Source organism: Salmo salar, chromosome 20 (genome assembly GCF_965601325.2).
Source record: "Salmo salar chromosome 20, fSalSal1, whole genome shotgun sequence".
In the NCBI taxonomy this organism is placed as follows: domain Eukaryota; kingdom Metazoa; phylum Chordata; class Actinopteri; order Salmoniformes; family Salmonidae; genus Salmo; species Salmo salar.
Genome location: NC_138310.1, coordinates 38016670 through 38038347, shown reverse-complemented (window position 1 = coordinate 38038347; position 21678 = coordinate 38016670). Strand labels below are relative to the sequence as shown.

At 43.5% G+C, this 21678-nt stretch overlaps 1 protein-coding gene across 8 annotated transcripts; it reads right to left on the bottom strand.

The window, feature by feature from the left end:
- Positions 1-5747: 5747 nt before the first annotated feature.
- On the bottom strand, positions 5748-21678 carry LOC106580590 (very long chain fatty acid elongase 7). 8 transcript variants are annotated; one of them, XM_014161820.3, is made up of 9 exons: positions 13309-13515; positions 13139-13200; positions 12071-12154; positions 11281-11471; positions 8835-8915; positions 8315-8371; positions 8012-8117; positions 7653-7789; positions 5748-7485 (listed from the first exon to the last, which is right to left on the bottom strand). In XM_014161820.3, the coding sequence occupies exons 1-9, from the start codon at positions 13323-13325 to the stop codon at positions 7210-7212; spliced, it is 1011 nt and encodes a 336-aa protein (XP_014017295.1). In that variant the 5' UTR covers positions 13326-13515; the 3' UTR covers positions 5748-7209. The 8 variants fall into 8 exon arrangements, with proteins under 8 accessions (XP_014017295.1, XP_014017297.1, XP_014017300.1 ...); XM_014161822.3 differs by lacking the exons at positions 13139-13200; positions 13309-13515 and adding an exon at positions 21541-21678 and having other exon boundaries at positions 12071-12159; XM_014161825.3 differs by lacking the exons at positions 13139-13200; positions 13309-13515 and adding an exon at positions 21541-21678.

Genomic DNA, 21678 nt, shown 5'->3' with positions numbered 1-21678 from the left:
GTGCATCCCCACCATGTTCCAAATTAACATTTTAGCTAAAGTACGACCCCCAACTGAGCATCAGTCAATGTCCTCCAACTACATTGGTCTACTTGAACCTGAACTTAGCAGCTTCCCAGATCTGTATGTGGCACATACTTTGTTCCAAGTAAAAAAATATGTCACATTCATCTGTGTAATGAACCCCACCAATGAGGAATGGCGTATCCCAAGTGACACCTTGCTAGGAATACATTGTAGTTGAGACCGCCTTTAACAATGTGCAGGCAAAACCACAGGCTCTTCCCAAACCTGACCTCCAGCACTCACCAGTGGACAGTTAGCAGCGCCAGCAGCTGGACAGCTTGGTGCACAAATACTCTGTCTTCAGTGCTCAGGATCATGGACACACAGATCTCATCAAACACACTATCAACACAGGAGACTCCCCGCCCATCCTTCAGTGTGCATACAGGACATCGCCCAAAGTGAGAAAAGAACTGGACAGGCAAGCTGAAAAGCTGTTAGTTCTAGACCATATTTAGGAGAGCAACAGCCCCTGGGCTTCTCCTGTTGTGCAAATGCCTTGATTTCAGGAAGCTGCCACGGACATCATCCCCTGCCACGGACATCAGATGCTTTGGACAGCTTATCAGGTGCATGCTGGTCCAGTATAATGGACTTATCTAGTGGTTACTGGCAAGTTGAACTAGCTAAGGAAGACTGAAAGAAGACTGCCCTTTGGTTCAGTATAATGGACTTATCTAGTGGTAACTGGCAAGTTGAACTAGCTAAGGAAGACAGAAGACTGCCTTTACGACTGGCAGCTCCTTGCACCATTTTAAGGTCATGCCGGTGGGCCTCACGGATGCTCCTCCCACTCTTCAGAGATTAATGGAGCTTGTACTCCGTGGCCTACATTGGAACGTGTGTCTCATCTACCTTGATGTGTTGGTTTTCAACAGGACCTTCATGGCACACCTACAGACTGGAAGAAGTGTTCATCCGGTTCCAAAAGGCTGGCTTGAAGCTCAAGACAAGCAAGTGTCATCTTGCTCACATCTAAGTCACATTCCTTGGACATGTCATATCTGTGGATGGCTTGCCGCCTGACTCAAAGAACCTAGACAAGGTCAGAGACTGGCCCACACCCAGAACGTCTTCTGAAGTGCAAGCCTTCACAGGTTTCTGCTGCTACTACACAAGGTTTGTTAAGAACTTTGCTTTCTGTTGTGCCTCCATCGAATGCTCTGACACAGAAAGAGGTTAGATTCCACTGGAGCTCTGAGTGTGAGAAAGCATTTCACACACTTAAAACGCTCTCGCTAACCCCCCCATTATGGCACACCCAGTGTTTACAGAGCCATTCATACTCTACACTGACACATCACAGGCTGCCGTTGGGGCAGAACTTGCACATTGCCAAGACAACCGGGAGTGTGTCAAGCATACACCAGTCACACCCTCTCATCATCAGAAATTTGGCCACCTATGACCGTGCGTTATGGGCTGTTGTGTGGACTGTCAGAAATGTAATGCACTTCCTGTCCGGCAGTTTTCAGTTATAACAGACCACAAGCTTTTACTCAGCCTCAAGAAATGTCCAGTGGATAGTGACTCCACAGGAAGGACAGGACATTGGATCTTGGAATTGGATGTGTATCACTATGTCATGGTACAAAAGGAAGGAATTTGACACGGAGACGCCATGTCACGGAGACCTGAACACACACAAATGAACAAAGAGGTACAGTGTTAAATCACTCACCTCAGCCCGGTGTCTGAGCCTCCTCTCCCCTCCCCTCTTCCTCCATCTGAGGCCCTATACAACGCTGCACACCCTGCTCCTATTTCAGACACTTCTGAGACACTAGCCATTGACTTGGAGGAGCTACGGCGACAACAGCAAGCGAATGCGTGCCTCAGAACAGTAATGTAATTGACGGACGCAGGGGGACTTAGACCTTCACTGGGGTACATCTAACATTCCTCTGCAGCAATGAGGAAGCTCTGGGTTTCCCTGCTTAACAATACAGAGTGGAGTCTTGTGTTGGAAAGTCACAGCTCTCACTCAGAAAACAGTCACCTACCAGGTACTGCTTCCAGAGTCACTCATCCCAAAAGCTCTGACCTTCCTGCATGGATACGTGTTCAGTGGAGTGTACTTTGCCGAGAGCTCGTAAACTGTGTTATTGGCCCTACATGTCTCGTGACATTCACAAATATTGTGCGAACTGTCTCCCATGTCAGACCCGCAGCTCCCCAACTCCCACTTCGAGGGCCCCGCTGCAGTCCATCAATGCTGAGCGGACATTCCAGAAGGTCGCAGCTGACATCACTGACTTGCCCATCACCTCCCAAGGCAATAGGTATGTGTTAGTTGTAACAGACTTTCACACGCTTTGTTAATCTTTACCCCCTTAAAGCGTGCCACTGGTGTAGCTTATTGCAGCTTTGAAGACTACATACGCCAGCATAGAATTTTTGCGTCCATTCATACTGATCTCGTAAAACAATTATGCAAACTACTGGACATTGAAAAAACATGCACATCCCCGTATCATGCTCAGTGTGATGGCATGGTAGAGAGGCAGAACCGGACTCTGAAGGACCACCTTGTAAAGTACATTAGTCAATACAGTCGGGAATGGGACAAGTATATCCCTCAGGTGGAGCTGGCCTACAATTCAAGTGTGCACTCGAGTACAGGCTTCACCCCTTGCTTTCTAGCTCGTGGCAGAGAGCCTCTTCTGCCAGTGGATGTCTTTTTTTTAAACTGTAACTCCTCACTCATAACCAACAGCCCCCACCACACCTGCTGCTTATGCCCAGGACCTGACCACACAACTCACACAGGCCCTCATATGGAGGTGGACCAGCAGTCCACAATGGCAAAACTGCAACAGAAACATCATTACAATGGAAAGTTGGTGTTCTTGCTCGTACAAGGAAGGGGATTTGGTTTTCTTGGATGACCCAGACCAGCAAATGAGCAAACTTGCACAAAGATGGAAGGGTCCATACAAGGTGCTGAAGAGGATGGATAAGGATGGGAGCACAGGGGTGACGTATGAAATCACAGACCCCAAGAGATTGGTGGTTCTTCACAATCTCCTAAAACCATGCAACAGTGATTTGTCTGACTTGCCTGAACCCCACCCCAGTGTTACCTCAGGCCGGTGATAGGGATAGTGCTCAAGTTAGACATAGACCCACTCCCACCTCATTGTCCGGGACTCTGCCTTACTGCCCTCTAGCCCGGGTGTCAGCCTCTATCCCTTTCCGTGTGCTAGTCGATGCCCTAGCCCCAGCCTCTGTCCCTCCACCTGCCCCCCCCCCCCCCCTCACTTGCCCTCTGGGTATCAGGCAATACCTCCACCCTCCCAGGGTCACCTTAACCCTGCATATGATGCTGAATCGAACGGGCCACCTCCTGTGAAGAATCCTTCCAATTTTTAGGACTTTGCTACTTCGAATGATTAGGTTGACAGGGTGTTCTCAAGTTGTCCTTGAAATGGGGACATGTCCTTTTCTAGGGGGGACAACAGTAGCCTTTTGTTATGACTTTTATTTTGGCGTAATGTATTGAGACACTTATTTTGTACCTTCCAGACTTTTATTTTGAAAGCAATAGTATTCCCAGGGCCACCTGCGCCTGTCGGGTGAGGGTGAACAAAAAGAAAGAAACAAACAAAAGGCGCAGAGTGAATCTTCGTGACTGCTTGGCTGTATTTGTTGGTCCAGGAGAAATTCAACCACAAGTAATAGTTTTCCCTGTGGACACATTTTTTAAAACGTGTTTTATTTGTTTCTGTCGAACCCACAAGTCCTCCAGTCCTCCAGTGGAGATAGTGTTAAATACCTACAACAAGAAATAAGGGTCACAATAGCTACTAGAACTGACACGTTACAACCCGCTACAATCATGCAGTACAGTGTACAGTCAGCAAGAGTTCCAGTGTTGGATAGCTATAGCCAGCTAGCTAACATAGCATCCCTCACTCTGCACCTTTTGTTTGTTTGTTTCTTCTTTTTGTTCACCCTCACCCGACAGGTCCAGGTGGCCCTGGGAATACTATTGCTTTCAAAATAAAAGCCTGCAAGGTACAAAATAAGTGCCTCAATACATTACGCCAAAATAAAAGTCAAAAGGTTCTACAGCTGCACCATAGAGAGCATCCTGACTGGTGTGAGAACTACTCGGCCTCCGATCGCAAGGCACTACAGAGGGTAGTGCGAACGGCCCAGTACATCACTGGGGCCAAGCTCCCTGCCATCCAGGACCTCTATACTTAGCGGTGTCAGAAGAAGGCCCTAAAAATTGTCAGAGACTCTAGTCATAGACTGTTCTCTCTGCTACCGCATGGCAAGTGGTACCGGAGCTCCAAGTCTAGGTCCAAGAGGCTTCTAAACAGCTTCTACCCCCAAGCCATAAGACTCCTGAACATCTAATCAAATGGCTACCCAGACTATTTGCATTGCCCCCCCCCCCCCCTTTTTTACACTGCTACACTCTGTTATCATCTATGCATAGTCACTTTAATAACTCTACCTACATGTACATATTACCTCAACCGGTGCACATTGACTCTGTGCTGGTACCCCCCTGTGTATGGTCTCGCTATTGTTATTTTACTGCTGCTCTTTAATTACTTGTTGCTTTTATTTCTTATTCTGATCTGTATTTTTTTTAAACTGCATTGTTGGTTAGGGGCTCGTAAGTAAGCATTTCACTGTAAGGTCTACCTGTTGTATTCGGCGCATGTGACTAATAAAATTTGATTTGATTTTGTTTGAGTAGGCTGAGCGAGGTAATTGAAAGTGAAAAAAAATACAACTAAATATAGCTCTCACTCTCTTGCTTAATTTTTTGTTCAAAACTGTTCAACTATTGTCTTCTCTCGCTTTGTCAACTACTCACCACTTTTTATGCAGTGCTAGCTAGCTGTATCTTATGCTTTCAGTACTATATTAATTCTCTGATCCTTTGATTGGGTGGACAACATGTTAGTTCATGCTGCAAGGTAGGTAATGGAATGGCATGAAACACATGGAAACCACGTGTTTGGTGTATTTGATACCATTCCGCAACAGCCATTACAACCAGACCGTCCTCTCCAATTAAGTTGCCACCAACCTTCTGTGGGCAGAGACAAACACGAGCCTATTCTAGCATGTATTTGCATATTTCCGTTAGGGAACACCTACTCTGGGAAGTGGAAAGAGTAAAGTCTACAAAAATGTGTCCACTGTTCGTAACAGATTTATTTTAGAAACCAAACTGTATTGAGATCAAATGTTTCATCGATTAGCAGAATGTCGTTCATTCTCCCACTTGAGGCCACCAGCTTCCTCTCACCACCATCTTTGGTAGTGAGTGGAAACGCCAACTTTATACATCCGGTGAATTATCGGTCTCATTGTTCTGTGCTTCAGCCATCAGCCAGAGGGAACACTCCTTTTGAAATCAGTGAAAGCTGCCCGCATTGCGTCACGTCCAATGGCAGTGTCCAAACTCAAGGATCGCCAAGGTTGAATTCTCAATGGCTGACGCGCCTTGGCATCTGGTGTGTCAGGTAGAACGTCACATTGATAATGCTGACTTGTAAAAGGTCAAGATTCACCCATTTTAAAGAGTTCTTACTACCACTATCTATCCCGCTTAATAGATGACAGTTAAATATGCTCAAGCAAAGCCTTGAAGGGAATTTCTATCTTTGCTAGGAATTAAGCCCCAGGAATAGAAAAATCACACAGGTGATGTATAATAACAGTATAAAGAGCATTTATTTTTTATCATAAATACAAAATATTACATTTACAAATGACTTTTTATACAGAATTATTGTGGCATCATGTCTGGAGGACACTCATAACTACATCAAGGAGCTGGAGAGGCTGACAAAGGCACTGAACGGTACGTAACCCACGAGGGTAACATCAGCCAATCATTTGCAGATCAGCTAGATCGCTGTTGCTTATTGGACTCAGCCTGCACCCAAGGCACTGGGGTTTTACTACACCTGTGGAGGCCCATCCTACACTCAGCTAATGCTGTGTCCTCAATCACCAGTGGAGCACCAAATGTGAACACTCAATGAGAAAGCCTACTTTAAACTGTCATAAGCACGGCAAGTCATAAGAACTGAACTCAATTTGGAACAGAAGATTTAACGAATATGCATGTAGTGGTAAACAATGGCTACTGTTTTTCAAATATTGTGCCATGCTTGTGACAGAGCTAAAGCTAAACTTGTGCTCTGCTCCGGATCCTGCAAGAACAGTACTGCACTACCTCTTTCCGATCTGGCTTCAAATTCACACCGTCATTTCTGTTGGACATAAATACAGTTTTTAAAGTAGGCGAACAACTAACATCAGGAGCAGGTTGGCGTTGAAGATTTCTCAGCACCAGTAGAGGCTGTGACTCAAACCAGAGAAGTGGGTGAGGAATATACAAGAGAGGGGGTCACCACAAATATGCTCCACTCAGTATGTGAACATCATGTAAACATCAGTTCTTACTGGCACAATGGTTTTCCTGTACCCCTCCACCATTACAGGTGTACTATGGGTAGGGCTCAGAGTTTTTCCCAGCCATGAGACAAGACCCAGGAAATAATTCAGGCCCTAACTGGGAGATGGCCCACATACTCAGACAAAATCGCCCTCAAGGCTAGACTCAATAACATAATATATATATAAATGTTTATAATTAAATGTACAAACAAATGTATAAAAAGTACAGGTATTGAAAAATAAAAAACAGCTGAAAGCAAGGTCACACAGCTGAATCCTACAGCCAAACTAGAGAGGTTCATCACCAATTCTAAACAGCAGAGGAGAACAGGTCATAGGAAGTGTGGGTTATTCAGGCTGGTTTGACAGAACGGTCTCACCATTGGCTAACCTACTAACACTTATCTAGCGTTCAAAATCTGTTTATTAAAAACAGACTCACCCTGAACAGGAAAGTAAAGCACAGGTATAAAAATGGAAAATATGTAATACAAAAGTACAGTACAGCTTTGGGTCAAAGCTTTGAGAGATTGCCTTAGCAGAGAGAACAGAAGAGATCAGAAGGTCCAGAGGATTGGGGTCAATTCTCTTTGAATTCAAAGGTGCACTGACTTTTATATTGGAAATCCATGTCTAATTTCAGTTGCTGAATAGGCTGATATTCAAATACGATCAACCCCCAATCCTTAGCCTGATTTGCTGGACACCCTGTCACTCGTTCTTGTCGTGATGGAAACCATTCCCGTTGGTTATTTCACTATTGTTTTGGCCGTTGGTTTTGTTGTAGGGGTGGGCCCAAGTTTTGGCCTGAAGGACCTTGGGCAGCCTCTTGCCCTTGGTGTAGGCGTGGTACCAGAAGTTGAGGAAGAGGAGGAGAAAGACCAGGCCGTAGAGGCCTATTATGTAGATGAAGATGGGGAACTGGTAGGGACAGTCCTTCATGAAGAAATACTGCCAGATGTGGGTGGTCACCATCACAAACTGGATCTGAGGACAGACAGGAAGGTTATATGTTACTTGTTTTGAACATAAGGAGACCATCCCAAGAGGCCCAACAGAATAATATCCTTGTCCATAAAAACCTATGGGTGGCTCTCTCGTATTGGCTCAAATTCAAGTCCCCCACTAGTGTAGTAGTGAAGTGTGGTACATACCAGCTGAATGGTGGTGAGGTACTTCTTCCACCAGAGGTACTTCTGGTAGGCGGGGCCCAGGGCAGACAGGCCGTAGTAGGAGTACATGATGACATGGACCACACAGTTCAACAGGGCATGGAATGTCCCCTGGCCACCTGGAGAACGACACCAGCAATTAGCAGTCATGATTTGCTGTTCAATAGGGCAATGTTATCCCTAGATGGACAGGTTTCCATGTTCCACTTCCTAAGGAAGATGACCTGCTGAATACTGACATTTTTCTGGGACAGACCATAATTATATAGATCTGGTAGTATGCCCATTTGTAAGTAGTTTAATACATTCATGGGAGTAACTCAAGTTCTTGTCTACTGTACCTGCAGCGAAGCGGACACCAAACCACCAAGTAAAGGGCATTATGGAGTGATGGTAGACATGGAGGAACGTAATCTGGCCGTTCTTCTTCCTCAGAACAAAAAAGATCTGACAGGAGGGAGAAGTCAGCCATTTAACACAGAACAGAACAAGGCTGAAAATGACAGAAGGGGAAAGGGGGACACCTAGTCAGTCGCACAACTGAATGCAGTCAACCAAAATGTGTCTTCCGCATTTAACCCAACCCCTCTGAACAAGCGAGACACAGATAGTCAGAAAGCTGTACTAAAAAAGAACCAACTCACCGTATCAAACATCTCTATGAACTTTGAGAAGTAGTAGAGCCAACACGTCCCTGCCATCTAAGGAGTGAGAGAGGTTATTAGTCACAAGGATAATTACGTTACTTACAGATAAGCAAAACGTGTACCTGTCACAGCACTGAACTTTTAAAGTAAATATGATTTTCCTGTTTTATATGCATTTACACAATATTAGGTTAGAATAATACTGTGAAAATGATTATAATGCCCTTTTAGTGTAAGAGCTGTTTGAAAGACTGCAGGAATAGTCAGCCTGCTTTGGTAGGATGGCCTAACAGGCCTCACCACACAACTAATGATATTATGCAACACAGGAAACGTGGTGTGAATCACTCCTATGGAATGACCTGCTCTCAATGCTTCTTTGTTCCAACAGCTTGTTGGCATGCTAGAGTCAGTGGGGGATTCCACAGGTGAATGGGTGTTCATAAGAAGAGAGGAACGGCCAGTATAAGTTCTCTGCCTGTCTGTTGCAGGTAGAGGCACATTCCACAGCTCTTACCCTCACTGCCTGCGGCGAGTCCGAGTAGTCCACTAGGTCACAGTGGAACGTGTAGCCCGTCCCCCAGCCCGACATCACATACTACAGGAAGAAGAGGCAATGAATTAAAAACCTACTCCAAATCACAACACACTAGTTGTTGCATGGTTCTCCTTTATGCAAAGATTAGACGTCAATAAAAATGTATCATCTTCACACATCCATAAAAATGTATCGTCTTCACACTGAAATTAAAAAAAGTATTACCAATGACACCCCCCTCCCCCACACACACACACACGTTTCTTATTACCAATGACACCCCCCTCCCCCACACACACACACACGTTTCTTATTACCAATGACACCCCCCTCCCCCACACACACACACACGTTTCTTATTACCAATGACACCCCCCTCCCCCACACACACACACACACACACACACACGTTTCTTATTACCAATGACACCCCCCTCCCCCACACACACACACGTTTCTTATTACCAATGACACCCCCCTCCCCCCCCACACACACACGTTTCTTATTACCAATGACATCCCCTCCCCCACGTTTCTTAATACCAATGACACCCCCCTCCCCCACACACACGTTTCTTATTACCAATGACACCCCCCTCCCCCCCACACACACGTTTCTTATTACCAATGACACCCCCCTCCCCCCCACACACACACACGTTTCTTATTACCAATGACACCCCCCTCCCCCACACACACACACACACGTTTCTTATTACCAATGACACCCCCCTCCCCCACACACATTTCTTCATACCAATGACACCCCCCTCCCCCACACACATTTCTTCATACCAATGACACCCCCCTCCCCCACACACATTTCTTCATACCAATGACACCCCCCTCCCCCACACACATTTCTTAATACCAATGACACCCCCCTCCCCCACACACATTTCTTAATACCAATGACACCCCCCTCCCCCACACACATTTCTTAATACCAATGACACCCCCCTCCCCCACACACATTTCTTAATACCAATGACACCCCCCTCCCCCACACACATTTCTTAATACCAATGACACCCCCCTCCCCCACACACATTTCTTAATACCAATGACACCCCCCTCCCCCACGTTTCTTAATACCAAGTACACGTTGGTGTTTGGGTGACAACCATTAAACCTTGACAATCTGACAAACGAGTGGTACAAAAAATACATTTCACTTTATGGCATGTGGATCATGACCTGCATTTCCTGCTCAAGACAGGTTCTGCACACCAGTCAACAGAAAGGAATTTGGCCCAATACACAAGACAAAAAGGCATCCTTTCCTGCTTCCTTGAGGTAAATCACTGATCTGTGCCCCTACAATGAACTAGTGTCAAGCAAAAACCCTAAATCATCTTCCGGTTTCATGCATGAGTTATATGAACGCAGAGGGTGGTGCAGTCTGCCCAACGCATCACCGGGGGCAAACTACCTGCCCTCCAGGACACCTACACCACCTGATGTCAAAGGAAGGCCAAAAAGATCATCAACCACCTGAGCCACGGCCTGTTCACCCCGCTATCATCCAGAAGGCGAGGTCAGTAAAGTTGCATCAAAGCGGGGACAGAGAGACTGAAAAACAGCTTCCATCTCAAGGCCATCAGACTGTTAATTAGCCATCACTAGCCAGCTACCACCCGGTTACTCAACCCTGCACCTTAGAGGCTGCTGCCCTACATAGACTTGGAATCACTGGCCACTTTAATAATGTTTAAATACTGCTTTACTCATCTCATATGTATATACTGTATTCTATTCTACTGTATTTTAGTCAATGCCACTCCGACATTTCTCTCATTCATATACACATACATACACACACACACACACACACACACACACACACACATCTTAATTCCATTATTTTACTTTTAGATGTGTGCATTGTTAGATATTACTGCACTGTAGGATCTAGGAACACAAGCATTTCACTACACCCGCAATAACACCTGCTAAATATGTGTATGTGATTTGATTTTGAACAATTGGTATAAAAACATCTCATGCAAATAAAAAAAGGCTCCGACTATTTTGCGATTTAGTTTGTTTTTCCGCTGACAATGTAATGACCAGAAGAAAATAATTAAGTATGAAATGATGCATCATTGTGATTCTGAAGCATAGCCTTCTTCATAAAACTTCATAACAAACTTCTTCATAACAAACTTCTTCATAACAAACTTCTTCATAACAAACTTCTTCATAACAAACTTCTTCATAAAACTTCATAACAAACTTCTTCATAACAAACTTCTTCATAACAAACTTCTTCATAACAAACTTCTTCATAACAAACTTCTTCATAACAAACTTGAGAAATCCCAATTGCTTCATTTTTTTGCCGCTCGCCTCACAGACTGTCCTGCTTGACGAGGCAGTATAAAACACTACAGCCTGTCAGAAGTCCACTGAGAAAGAGACCCACCTCATAGCACATGTAGAGGGACAAGGCAACGACGCTGAAGTTGTAGATGATGAGAACTTCTTTGAGGTGGAAGGCCTTGCGTTTCTCCATGAGCCTGGGCCCCAGCCGCGTCACAAAGTAGATGTACGCCACGATTACTACGGTCTGGGGGAGCGGCGATGACATGAGAAACCAGTCTTCTGTCCTGGGGTCTTGACAGCAGAGAAGGGTTGAGTGTATGATTCAATAAAATAAATCAATACATCATGTCATCTAGCCAAGCATTCAACTGAGATGCACCAACAATATGTTTAAGAGGGTAGGTTACAGTTGATTCTCATGGCTTGTAATGATGATCAGCGCTATTTCATCAACCCCAGAAGACCAACCTCCACTAGATACACAGCCAATATCTGTCCACTTCCACCAAGGAACACATAGGAAGAGAATGTTGCATAATGCTTTCATTCGTTATCCTCTGGCTTCTACTGAAAACATACTTTATTTTAAATATATTTTTGTATTTAACTAGGCAAGTCAGTTAAGAACAATTTCTTATTTACAATGACGGCCAACCCCGGACGACGCTGGGCCAATTGTGCGCCGCCCTATGGGACTCCCACTCATGGCTGGATGTGATACAGCCTGGATTCCAACCAGGGACTGTAGTGACACCCCTTGCACTGAGATGCAGTGCCTTAGACTGCTGCGGCACTCGGGAGACCCATTTGCCTAAAACCCATTTGCCTTTTTAACACCAAAACTCAATATATTCATCGTTGTTGCACAGCAGTTAGTGATGGATCCTCACCTGCATTTTTCATGAAGTTCTCATACCAGAGTCCGACCCTGGTCGTTAGATCCCTGAACTCCATGTCTCCCGGAGCTCCTTTAGCTGTTCTGGAGGAAACACACGGGTCATAGGTAAAAGGCCCAATGCAGCTGTTTTCTTTAATCTCAATAATCAAATAATTTATGGCTAACAAAAAACACATTAAGGTAAACCGTTACCTTACTGTGTTCTCAATTAAAATAGTCAAAAATAAACAAAAATGGCTTCTTACAAAGGGCAATTTCTCAAGCAATAATTGTTTTGCTTGGATTGTCTGGGAGTGGTCTCATTTAAAATGGCCTGTTTTCTAAATATCATTATAAACTGGGTGGTTTAAGCCATGAATTCTGATTGGCTGAAGGCCATGGTATATCAGACCGTATACCACGGGTATGACAAAACATTTAGTTATACTGCTCTAATTACGTTGGTAACCAATTTATAATAGCAATAAGGCTCCTTGGGGGTTTGTAGTATATGGCCAATATACCACTCTGCGTTGTGCCTAAGAACAGCCCTTAGCCGTGGTATATTGGCCATAATACCACACCTCCTCTGGCCTTATTGCTCAAGTATACCATTCCCAGGACAACATTCCTGTTGCTAGGGAGGAGGGAAGGTTACACACATTAGATGAGTAATTTAGCAGTTGCTCTTATCCAGAGCGATTTACAGAAGCAATTAGGGTTAAGTGCCTTGCTCTTGGGTACAGACAGATTTTTCACCTAGTCGGCTCTGGGATTCTTTTTGGCTACTGGCTCCTTGCTCTTAACCACAAGGCTACAGACAATAAAGACCAAAACTGAATCGGTGAAATAAAATTGTATTGGTTGCGTAAAAATATTTTGCATATATTATCGCGGGTGTAGGGCTGGGCGGTATAACCTATTTTACTATACACACCGGTATTTATGCACGGACAGGTTTGGGTTTTTACTTTACCTTCTATAACGGTATTTGAATGTTTGGATTGTTAAATGTGCTACGCCGTGTGTAACGTCCATTTTTATAGTTTACTCCGCTCTCCATGCCGCTTGCCACACAGACCTGGTCTCACCCCGTCACTCAAGGAGCGCATGTTGTTGTTGCTTGATCCACTTTCGTTCAGTCTGCAATGTAAATGCAGCACATGCAAACATGATGACACCGATGTTTCCACTTTGATCTGAATATAAATCCCCAGCGTTCTATAATTACAATATTAGTTTGTTTCTTACATCTGCAAACAGCTCATTTGTATTTTCTTAGCAAGTTACGCTAAATCGTGTTAGCCACTAATGCTAATCGCTGACTAGCTACTAAAAGTACTGATACCAGTACTGGTGGAGGCTTAAATCAGCATGTTGTTTGTGCAACAGTATCTTCTAAAACAAAGAGGAATAGGCGAAGCATGCATATCCTGGCTATATGAATAAAGATTTAATGTAGCCAAAGATTATAGGGTCCCCTAGGAAACACTGAATATCAATGTGGTTCCTACCCTGTCACAATAACTCGTCCATGGCATTTTCATTCGTTGTCATGTCAAACACTGTATTCAAAGTGCCCACTATTATTTATATTCTAACTATAGAATAATATTAAACATTACATTTCCATGATTCCAAAAGTTCACACAAGTGTTTTGATCTAAATCGCAATTGCAACATTTGGTTAAAAATAAGGCCTAGTTTTTTTGCCCATATCGTGGCAGTGTGGAAATGATCTCAAATGAGTGCAGGAAATGCAGAAATTGATGGAAATGCAGGAAATTATTTTAGGTTGAAATTGAATTGAACAGTATAAAACAATCAGAATGGAGAAAGACCCATTGAAATCATTTAGAATTATTGATATGCCACCCTAGCACTACTCATAAAGCACATGTAGAACTTTTATTAAATCAAAAACATAAAATACTGTCAAACTTGAAAAATACCATACATGATATTTTGGCCATATCACCCAGCCCTACGCAGGTGTAACGAAAAATGCTTATGTTCCTAGCTCCAACAGTGCAATAATACCTAACAATACACGCAAAAGTCTCTCCTTCCAGTTCTCCGCTGCCAATGACTGGAACGAACTACAAAAACCTCTGAAACACTTATCTCCCTCACTAGCTTTAAGCACCAGCTAGCCCATACAACTACCTCTTCCCCTACTGTATTTATTTATTTAGCTCCTTCGCACCCCATTATTTCTATTTCTACTTTGCACTTTCTTCCACTGCAAATCTACCATTCCAGTGTTTTACTTGCTATATTGTATTTACTTTGCCACCATGGCCTTTTTTTGCCTTTACCTCCCTTCTCACCTCATTTGCTCACATTGTATATAGACTTATTTTTCTACTGTATTATTGACTGTATGCTTGTTTTACTCCATATGTAACTCTGTGTTGTTGTATGTGTCGAACTGCTTTGCTTTATCTTGGCCAGGTCGCAATTGTAAATGAGAACTTGTTCTCAACTTGCCTACCTGGTTAAATAAAGATGAAATAAAATAAAAATAAAATGGACAGTATTGTAATAGAAAAACGTGTATACAGCAGTAGTTATATAGGATGAGCCTTGGCTAGAATACAGTATATACATATGAAGTGGGTAAATCAAGGATAGCTCCCTCCCTGTTAATGGGTAAGGATAAATGCCATGCATTTACAGAGAGAACAGCTACATGCGACGAGCATTTCTATCCTGTCGTCATCATCATCATCATCTCTATTCAATAATACCACAGCCTGAAGACACAGAATGCCAAGCCATGGAACAAAGCTGCATTGTATAACAATTAGGCCAACACTCAACACAACTGGATTGCTGACTGACATGTACACCATGTCCAAGTCAGATTTCCTTTCAAACTGTCTACTGCAAACTAAACCAGTAGATAGCTAAGCCATCATGCCACACATCTTCAAGCAGGAGAGGATGGTTACTTTTATAAACCATGAGATACAATGCTCTTCAAGATTCAGCATAACATGTACTAGCCATTACTTGGGCCTACAAGAAGCCTGCATTTAGACAACCACGTGAAGCAGTCACTTTAAAATTCTAGAGGGGTAGGGCTTTTTGAATAGGAACTTCAGTTTTCTTGATATTCACTAGTATGGGAAATTCCTCCCAGGCCATTCAAATGAAGTGAATAATTGAGTAAAAGGTCTGATTTGTGAGGGGCATCAATAAGAGAAGACAAACTGAACCCATCACTGGGGACACCAACAGATGTAACAATTCTAAAGATCCACACAATGCAAAATCAAATCTGCCTGAAAAATACTTCCAAAGGACAATGTAGTTGACTTTAAAGTATTCCAAAATACCAACAACAAAAAAACACCCAATACATTTACTGAATACAGTATTGTGTGCTGCATGTACAGAAGAGACTTATCTCCATCTCAAACGTGTAAATCAACATCACAGTATACAAGGTGGTTATGAAATCTAACAGACCCGTGTAAAGTTCCAGAGTATTGGATACACAGGGTTATCTGACAAAGCCTACCTCGTGAAACTACCTTAAGAAAAGAATGTAAGCTTTAAACAATCAAATGCTGTCTGACTGGTTTATTTTAAGGGAACAGTATACATACAGTAAGAGGGGAAAGGGAGCAGATCCCATTTCAGCACAAACCTCAACCCTATCCAGGGCCTTCTCACACAAGCAAGGGGATGCATGGAACATTCAAAACTAGATTTCCCTATATAAAACATAGATCAGAGTACTAATAAGTCTACAGGATATACCTGACCTGGCTTTAAGTGTTTAAGCACCGAGTTGCCCTGTATAAAACTCAAATCATACGAGTTGAGCCAAGGGCAAATAATGCCTAGTTAAATAAACAAGTCAGTTAAGAACAAATTCTTATTTACAATGATGGCCTACCAAAAGGCCTCCTAAGGGGACGGGGGCTGGGATTAAAAATAAAATAAAAAATACATTTAAAAAAAAAAACTACCGTAAACAATAGATCCAAACGCTGAACACATGTCATCATTACCAAATGGCAAAAGATCATAACATAATCAAATAGACTACATGACAAAAAGTATGTGTCGAACATCTCATTTCAAAATCATGGGCATTAATATGGAATTGGTCCCCCCTTCGCTGCCATAACACACAATAAACCATGACAAAATATCACATTTGCAAAAGTAGTCAGACCCTTTACTCAATACTTTGCAGAAGCACCTTTGGCAGCGATTACAGCCTCAAGTCTTCTTGAGGGGGAGTTTCTCCCGTTCTTCTCAAGCTCTGTCAGGTTGGATGGGGAGCGTCGCTGCACAGCTATTTTCAGGTCTCTCCAGAGATGTTCGATAGGGTTCAAGTCTGGGCCACTCAAGGACATTCAGAAATGCAACCCTAGCGTTGTCTTGGCTGTGTGGTTAGGGTTGTTGTCCTGTTGGAAGGTGAACGTTTGCCCCCAGTCGAAGGTCCTGAACACTCTGGAGCAAGGATCTCTCTGTACTTGACTCCATTCATCTTTCCCTCAATCCTGACTAGTCTCCCAGACCCTGCCACTGAAAAACATCCCCACAGCATGATGCTGCCACCGCCATGCTTCACCGTAGGGACGGTGCCTGGTTTCCTCCAGATGTGATGCTTGGCATTCAGGCTAAAGAGTTCATTCTTGGTTTCATCAGACCAGAGAAACTTGTTTCTCAGGGTCTGAATGCTTTAGGTGACTTTTGGCAAACTCCAAGCGGATTGTCATGTGCATTTTACTGAGGAGTGGCTTCTGTCTGGCCACTCTACCATAAAGGCCTGATTGGTGGAGTTCTGCAGAGATGGTTGTCCTTCTGGAAAGTTCTCCCATCTCCACTGAGGATCGCTGTCAGATTTACCATTGAGTTCTTGGTCACCTCCCTGACCAAGGACCTTTCTCCACCGATTGCTCAGTTTGGCCGGGTGGCCAGCTCTAGGACGAGTCTTGGTGGTTCCAAACTTCTTCCATTTAAGAATGATGGAGGCCACTGTGTTCTTGGGGACCTTCAATGCTGCAGAAATGTTTTGGTACCCTTCCCCAGATCTGTGTCAACACAATCCTGTCTCGGAGCTCTACGCTACGGACAATTCCTTTGACCTCATGGCTTGGTTTTTGCTCTGACATGCACTGTCAACTGTGTGAACTTATATAGACAGGTGTGTGCGCCTTTCCAAATCATGTCCAACCAAATTGTAAAAACATCAAGGATGATCAATGGAAACAGGATGCACCGGAGCGCAACTTCAAGTCTCAAAGCAAAGGGTCTGAATACTTATTTTTTATAAATTTGCAAACATTTCTAAAAAACCTGTTTTCACTTTGTCATTATGGGGTATTGTGTGTAGATCGAAAATGTTTTATTTAATCAATTTTAGAATAAGGCTGTAACGTAACAAAATGTGGAAAAGTCAAGGGGTCTGAATACTTTCCGGATGCAGCGTATAGTGTAGTAGGTGATTACTTGAGATAATACACTACATGGATCTACACATGGCACTTTACAGGTCAGATCATGCAAGTTTCTCTTTTGACCAATAAGGCATGGTGTCTTGACACCACACAAGAGGATAGCACTCTGGTCTGAGTCATTCAAAACCTTGGTTGACATGGTGACCCCATTAGATGCACACTTACGCACGCTTTGACATGTTTGTTTCAGTTTATGCAACTCTGGACACACCATTCCTGTCTGACAGCTCCCATACTGATGAAGCATCAAACATACCCAATTAAACTACAGTACTTCAAATAGACAAATGACTACGTCATGGCCGAAGAACACCAGAGGAAACACCTTGAGTTCTACTGAGGGAAGAAGTTGAAGACTACTCAGAACAGATTTACCCTGAGTGAGAGATCTGACTACAGTTTAAATACAGGACTGGGTTGGTGAAAGGAGGAACCCTTACTTTCAACTCTCCAGACATGTAAAATAAGTGATTATGTCAAGGGTGAATGCATTTTTTAAGCATTCCAATGGGCCCAGAAGACCCCATCAATCAGGTTACACAAAGGATTTCAGTCATCCATCCCAGTAGTAACTCATCAGTCAAGACTCATCGCACATCACCCCCCCCCCCCCCCCCCAGTTCACACAACAGGTTCGACATGGTAAAGGTAACCTCCACAATTATTGGCACCCTTGATAAAGATGAGCCAAAATAAATACTGTATAAAACAAATATTACACTATAGTGTATGCTCACAAAAATGTCAATTATTGGCAGGCTGAAAGGTTATTATTAATGCAATCAAACAAAATCTGCATTAATTCTACTTGTTCTTCTCAGCTTATAGGAAAATACCACACGACCAAAAGTATGTGGACACCTGCTCGTCGAACAGCTCATTCCAAAATCATGGGCATTAATATGGAGTTGGTCCACTCCTTTGCTGCTATAACAGCCTCCACTATTCTGGGAAGGCTTTCAACTAGATGTTGGAACATTTATGTGGGGACTTGCTTCCTTTCGGCCACAAGAGCATTAGTAAGGTGGGGCATTGATGTTGGGCGATTAGGCCTGGCTCGCAATCTGCGCTCCAATTCATCCCAAAGGTGTTCGATGGGGTTGAGGTCAGGGCTCTGTGCAGGCCAGTCAAGTTCTTCCACACCGATCTCAACAAACAATTTCTGTACCTCGCTTTGTGCACAGGGGCATTGTCATGCTGAAACAGGAAAGGTCCTTCCCCAAACTGTTGCCACAAAGTTGGAAGCACAGAATCGTCTAGAATGTCATTGTATGCTGTAGCGTTAAGATTTCCCTTTACTGGAACTAGGGGTCCTAGCCCGAACCATGAAAAACTGCCCCAGACCATTATTCCTCCTCCACCAATCTTTACAGTTGGCACTATACATTGGGACAGGTAGCATTCTCCTGGCATCCGCCAAACCCAGATTTGTCTGTCAGACTGCCAGGTGGTGAAGCGTGATTCATCACTCCAGAGAAAGCGTTTCCACTGTTCCTGAGTCTAATGGCGGCGAGCTTTACACCACTCTAGCCGACGCTTGGTATTGCGCATGGTGATCTTAGGCTTGTGCGGCTGCTCGGCCATGGAAACACTTCTCATGAAGCTCCTGGCCAACATTTCTTGTGCTGACGTTACGTCCAGAGGCAGTTTGGAACTAGTGAGTGTTACAACCTAAGTGTCTGGTTAGACTGTAAGCTCTCCTTCCAGACTCACATCAAACATCTCCAATCCAAAGTTAAATCTAGAATTGGCTTCCTATTTCGCAACAAAGCATCCTTCACTCATGCTGCCAAACATACCCTCGTAAAACTGACACCGACTTTGGCGATGTCATTTACAAAATAGCCTCCAATACCCTAATCAATAAACTGGATGCAGTCTATCACAGTGCCATCCGTTTTGTCACCAAAGCCCCATATACTACCCACCACTGCGACCTGTACGCTCTCGTTGGCTGGCCCTCGCTTCATACTCATCGCCAAACCCACTGGCTCCAGGTCATCTACAAGACCCTGCTAGGTAAAGTCCCCCCTTATCTCCGCTCACTGGTCACCATAGCAGCACCCACTGTATTTATTTATTTTGCTCCTTCACACCCCATTATTTCTATTTCTACTTTGCACTTTCTTCCACTACAAATCTACCATTCCAGTGTTTTACTTGCTATATTGTATTTACTTTGGCACCATGGCCTTTTTTTGCCTTTACCTCCATTATCTCACCTCATTTGCTCACATTGTATATAGACTTATTTTTCTAATGTATTATTGACTGTATGTTTGTTTGACTCCATGTGTAACTCTGTGTTGTTGTATGTGTCGAACTGCTTTGCTTTATCTTGGCCAGGTCGCAATTGTAAATGAGAACTTGTTCTCAACTTGCCTACCTTGTTAAATAAAGGTGAAATAAATAAACAAACAACCGAGCGATTCAGTACTTAGCGGTCCCGTTCTGTGAGCTTGTGTGGCCTACCACTTCATGGCCGAGCTGTTGTTGCTTCTAGACATTTCTACTTCACAATAACAGCACTTACAGTTGAGTGGGGCAGCTCTAGCAGGGCAGACATTTTACGAACTGACTTGTTGGAAAGGTGGCATCCTATGACGGTACCACGTTGAGTCACTGAGCTCTTCAGTAAGGCCATTCTACTGCCAATGTCTGTCTATGGTGATTGCATGGCTGTGAGCTAGATTGTATATACCGGTCAGCATGGTTGAGGTTGAATTAGCCAAATCCACATACTTTTGGACATGCTGTATCCAGACACTCTGCGGTATATCGGCTAGTTGGAGAATCACAGTACTTGGTCACATCTTGGGGTCACCAAGTTTGTTAATCCACAATTAGATGCCACCTGCCAATAGGCTCTTTAGAAGGGTTGCCAGAATAAAAAAAAACTTTTGTTGAGAGGAACCAACAAAGGTAAACACCTGTAGCTTGTTAAACAGTATTGGTAATGTAGACTGGAACCAGGCGCTATGGACAATTTTATGAGACGAAAATAGAGGTCTTTGGGGGCAATCTAATCCATAAACACAGACTGAAGGATATCAATAATCTGGGAAGATTCTGGATGGAGGAATTGTATTATATATGACCCACCCAAATGTGTTCTCCAATATCAGAACATATAGAAAAAGGCTCAGTGCCATTTTCCTTGAAAGGAGAGGGTGCACAAAATATTTTTCTAAAACTGGGGTACCAAGAATTGACATCTTTTTGGCAGAAAAGTATTACTTAAATATCTTTCTGAACAATAACGATTATCATTGTTTGGAGAATACAATATAGCTCAGTATTTCTATTGTAGGCCTAGTCTTTGCTAATCTTTATCAGTGTTATAAAGTCGGATATAGTCTCCATTTGTTTCTGCACTAGACAAGAAATTCGCAGCTAGATAGCAAGGTAATGTGCAACACCTGAATTAGAAAACTGGGCTCGAGGAGAAAATACCAATAAAAAGGCCCACCGATGATCATTTGCCACAACGTTTATCAAACTCCTAATTTCCCACAGCAATGGGTTGTGATTTGATAATTATGCGCCACACTCTCGACATTACATCTAAAATAAATTAGGGAAGCAAGATTACAAAAGTATTTAATTTAGTAAAATAAATGTTTCCTCCCTTATCGCCGCCCCTGAAGACCGGGTTAGATTCAACAGCTGATTGAAAGGAACGAGACCTGATAAAAACAGGAATCTTTCAGGGCTGCAGCAGGACAGACCAGGAATCTCAACAGGTGCAAAGATGGATGCCGTATAACACGGACTTCAAGCAAATCCCTTCAACCTCAGTTTACACTTAAGAGAAAATGCCGGACAATGTGTGACAAAAAAGAATAAGTGTGAGGCGTTTAGCCTACTGTATATAGTCTACGTTAATGACACTTTCATCCTGCTGAGACTGCGTACACAAACAAGGCAGAAGTTGTTATTATTCAGTGTATGAATAATGTAGCAACACAATATGGTATAGGCTACCGTAAAATAATTCACAAACCTCCAATACTGTGAGAGAAGTATCCTACTCGGTCTTGTTACTACTCCGGCTCAGCTGTAAGCAACTGACGACAGGTGTGTCAAATGTAATTTTCAGGGAGTCGCTTCCCTACTGTGCAACTGCCGTCCAATGAGTGAG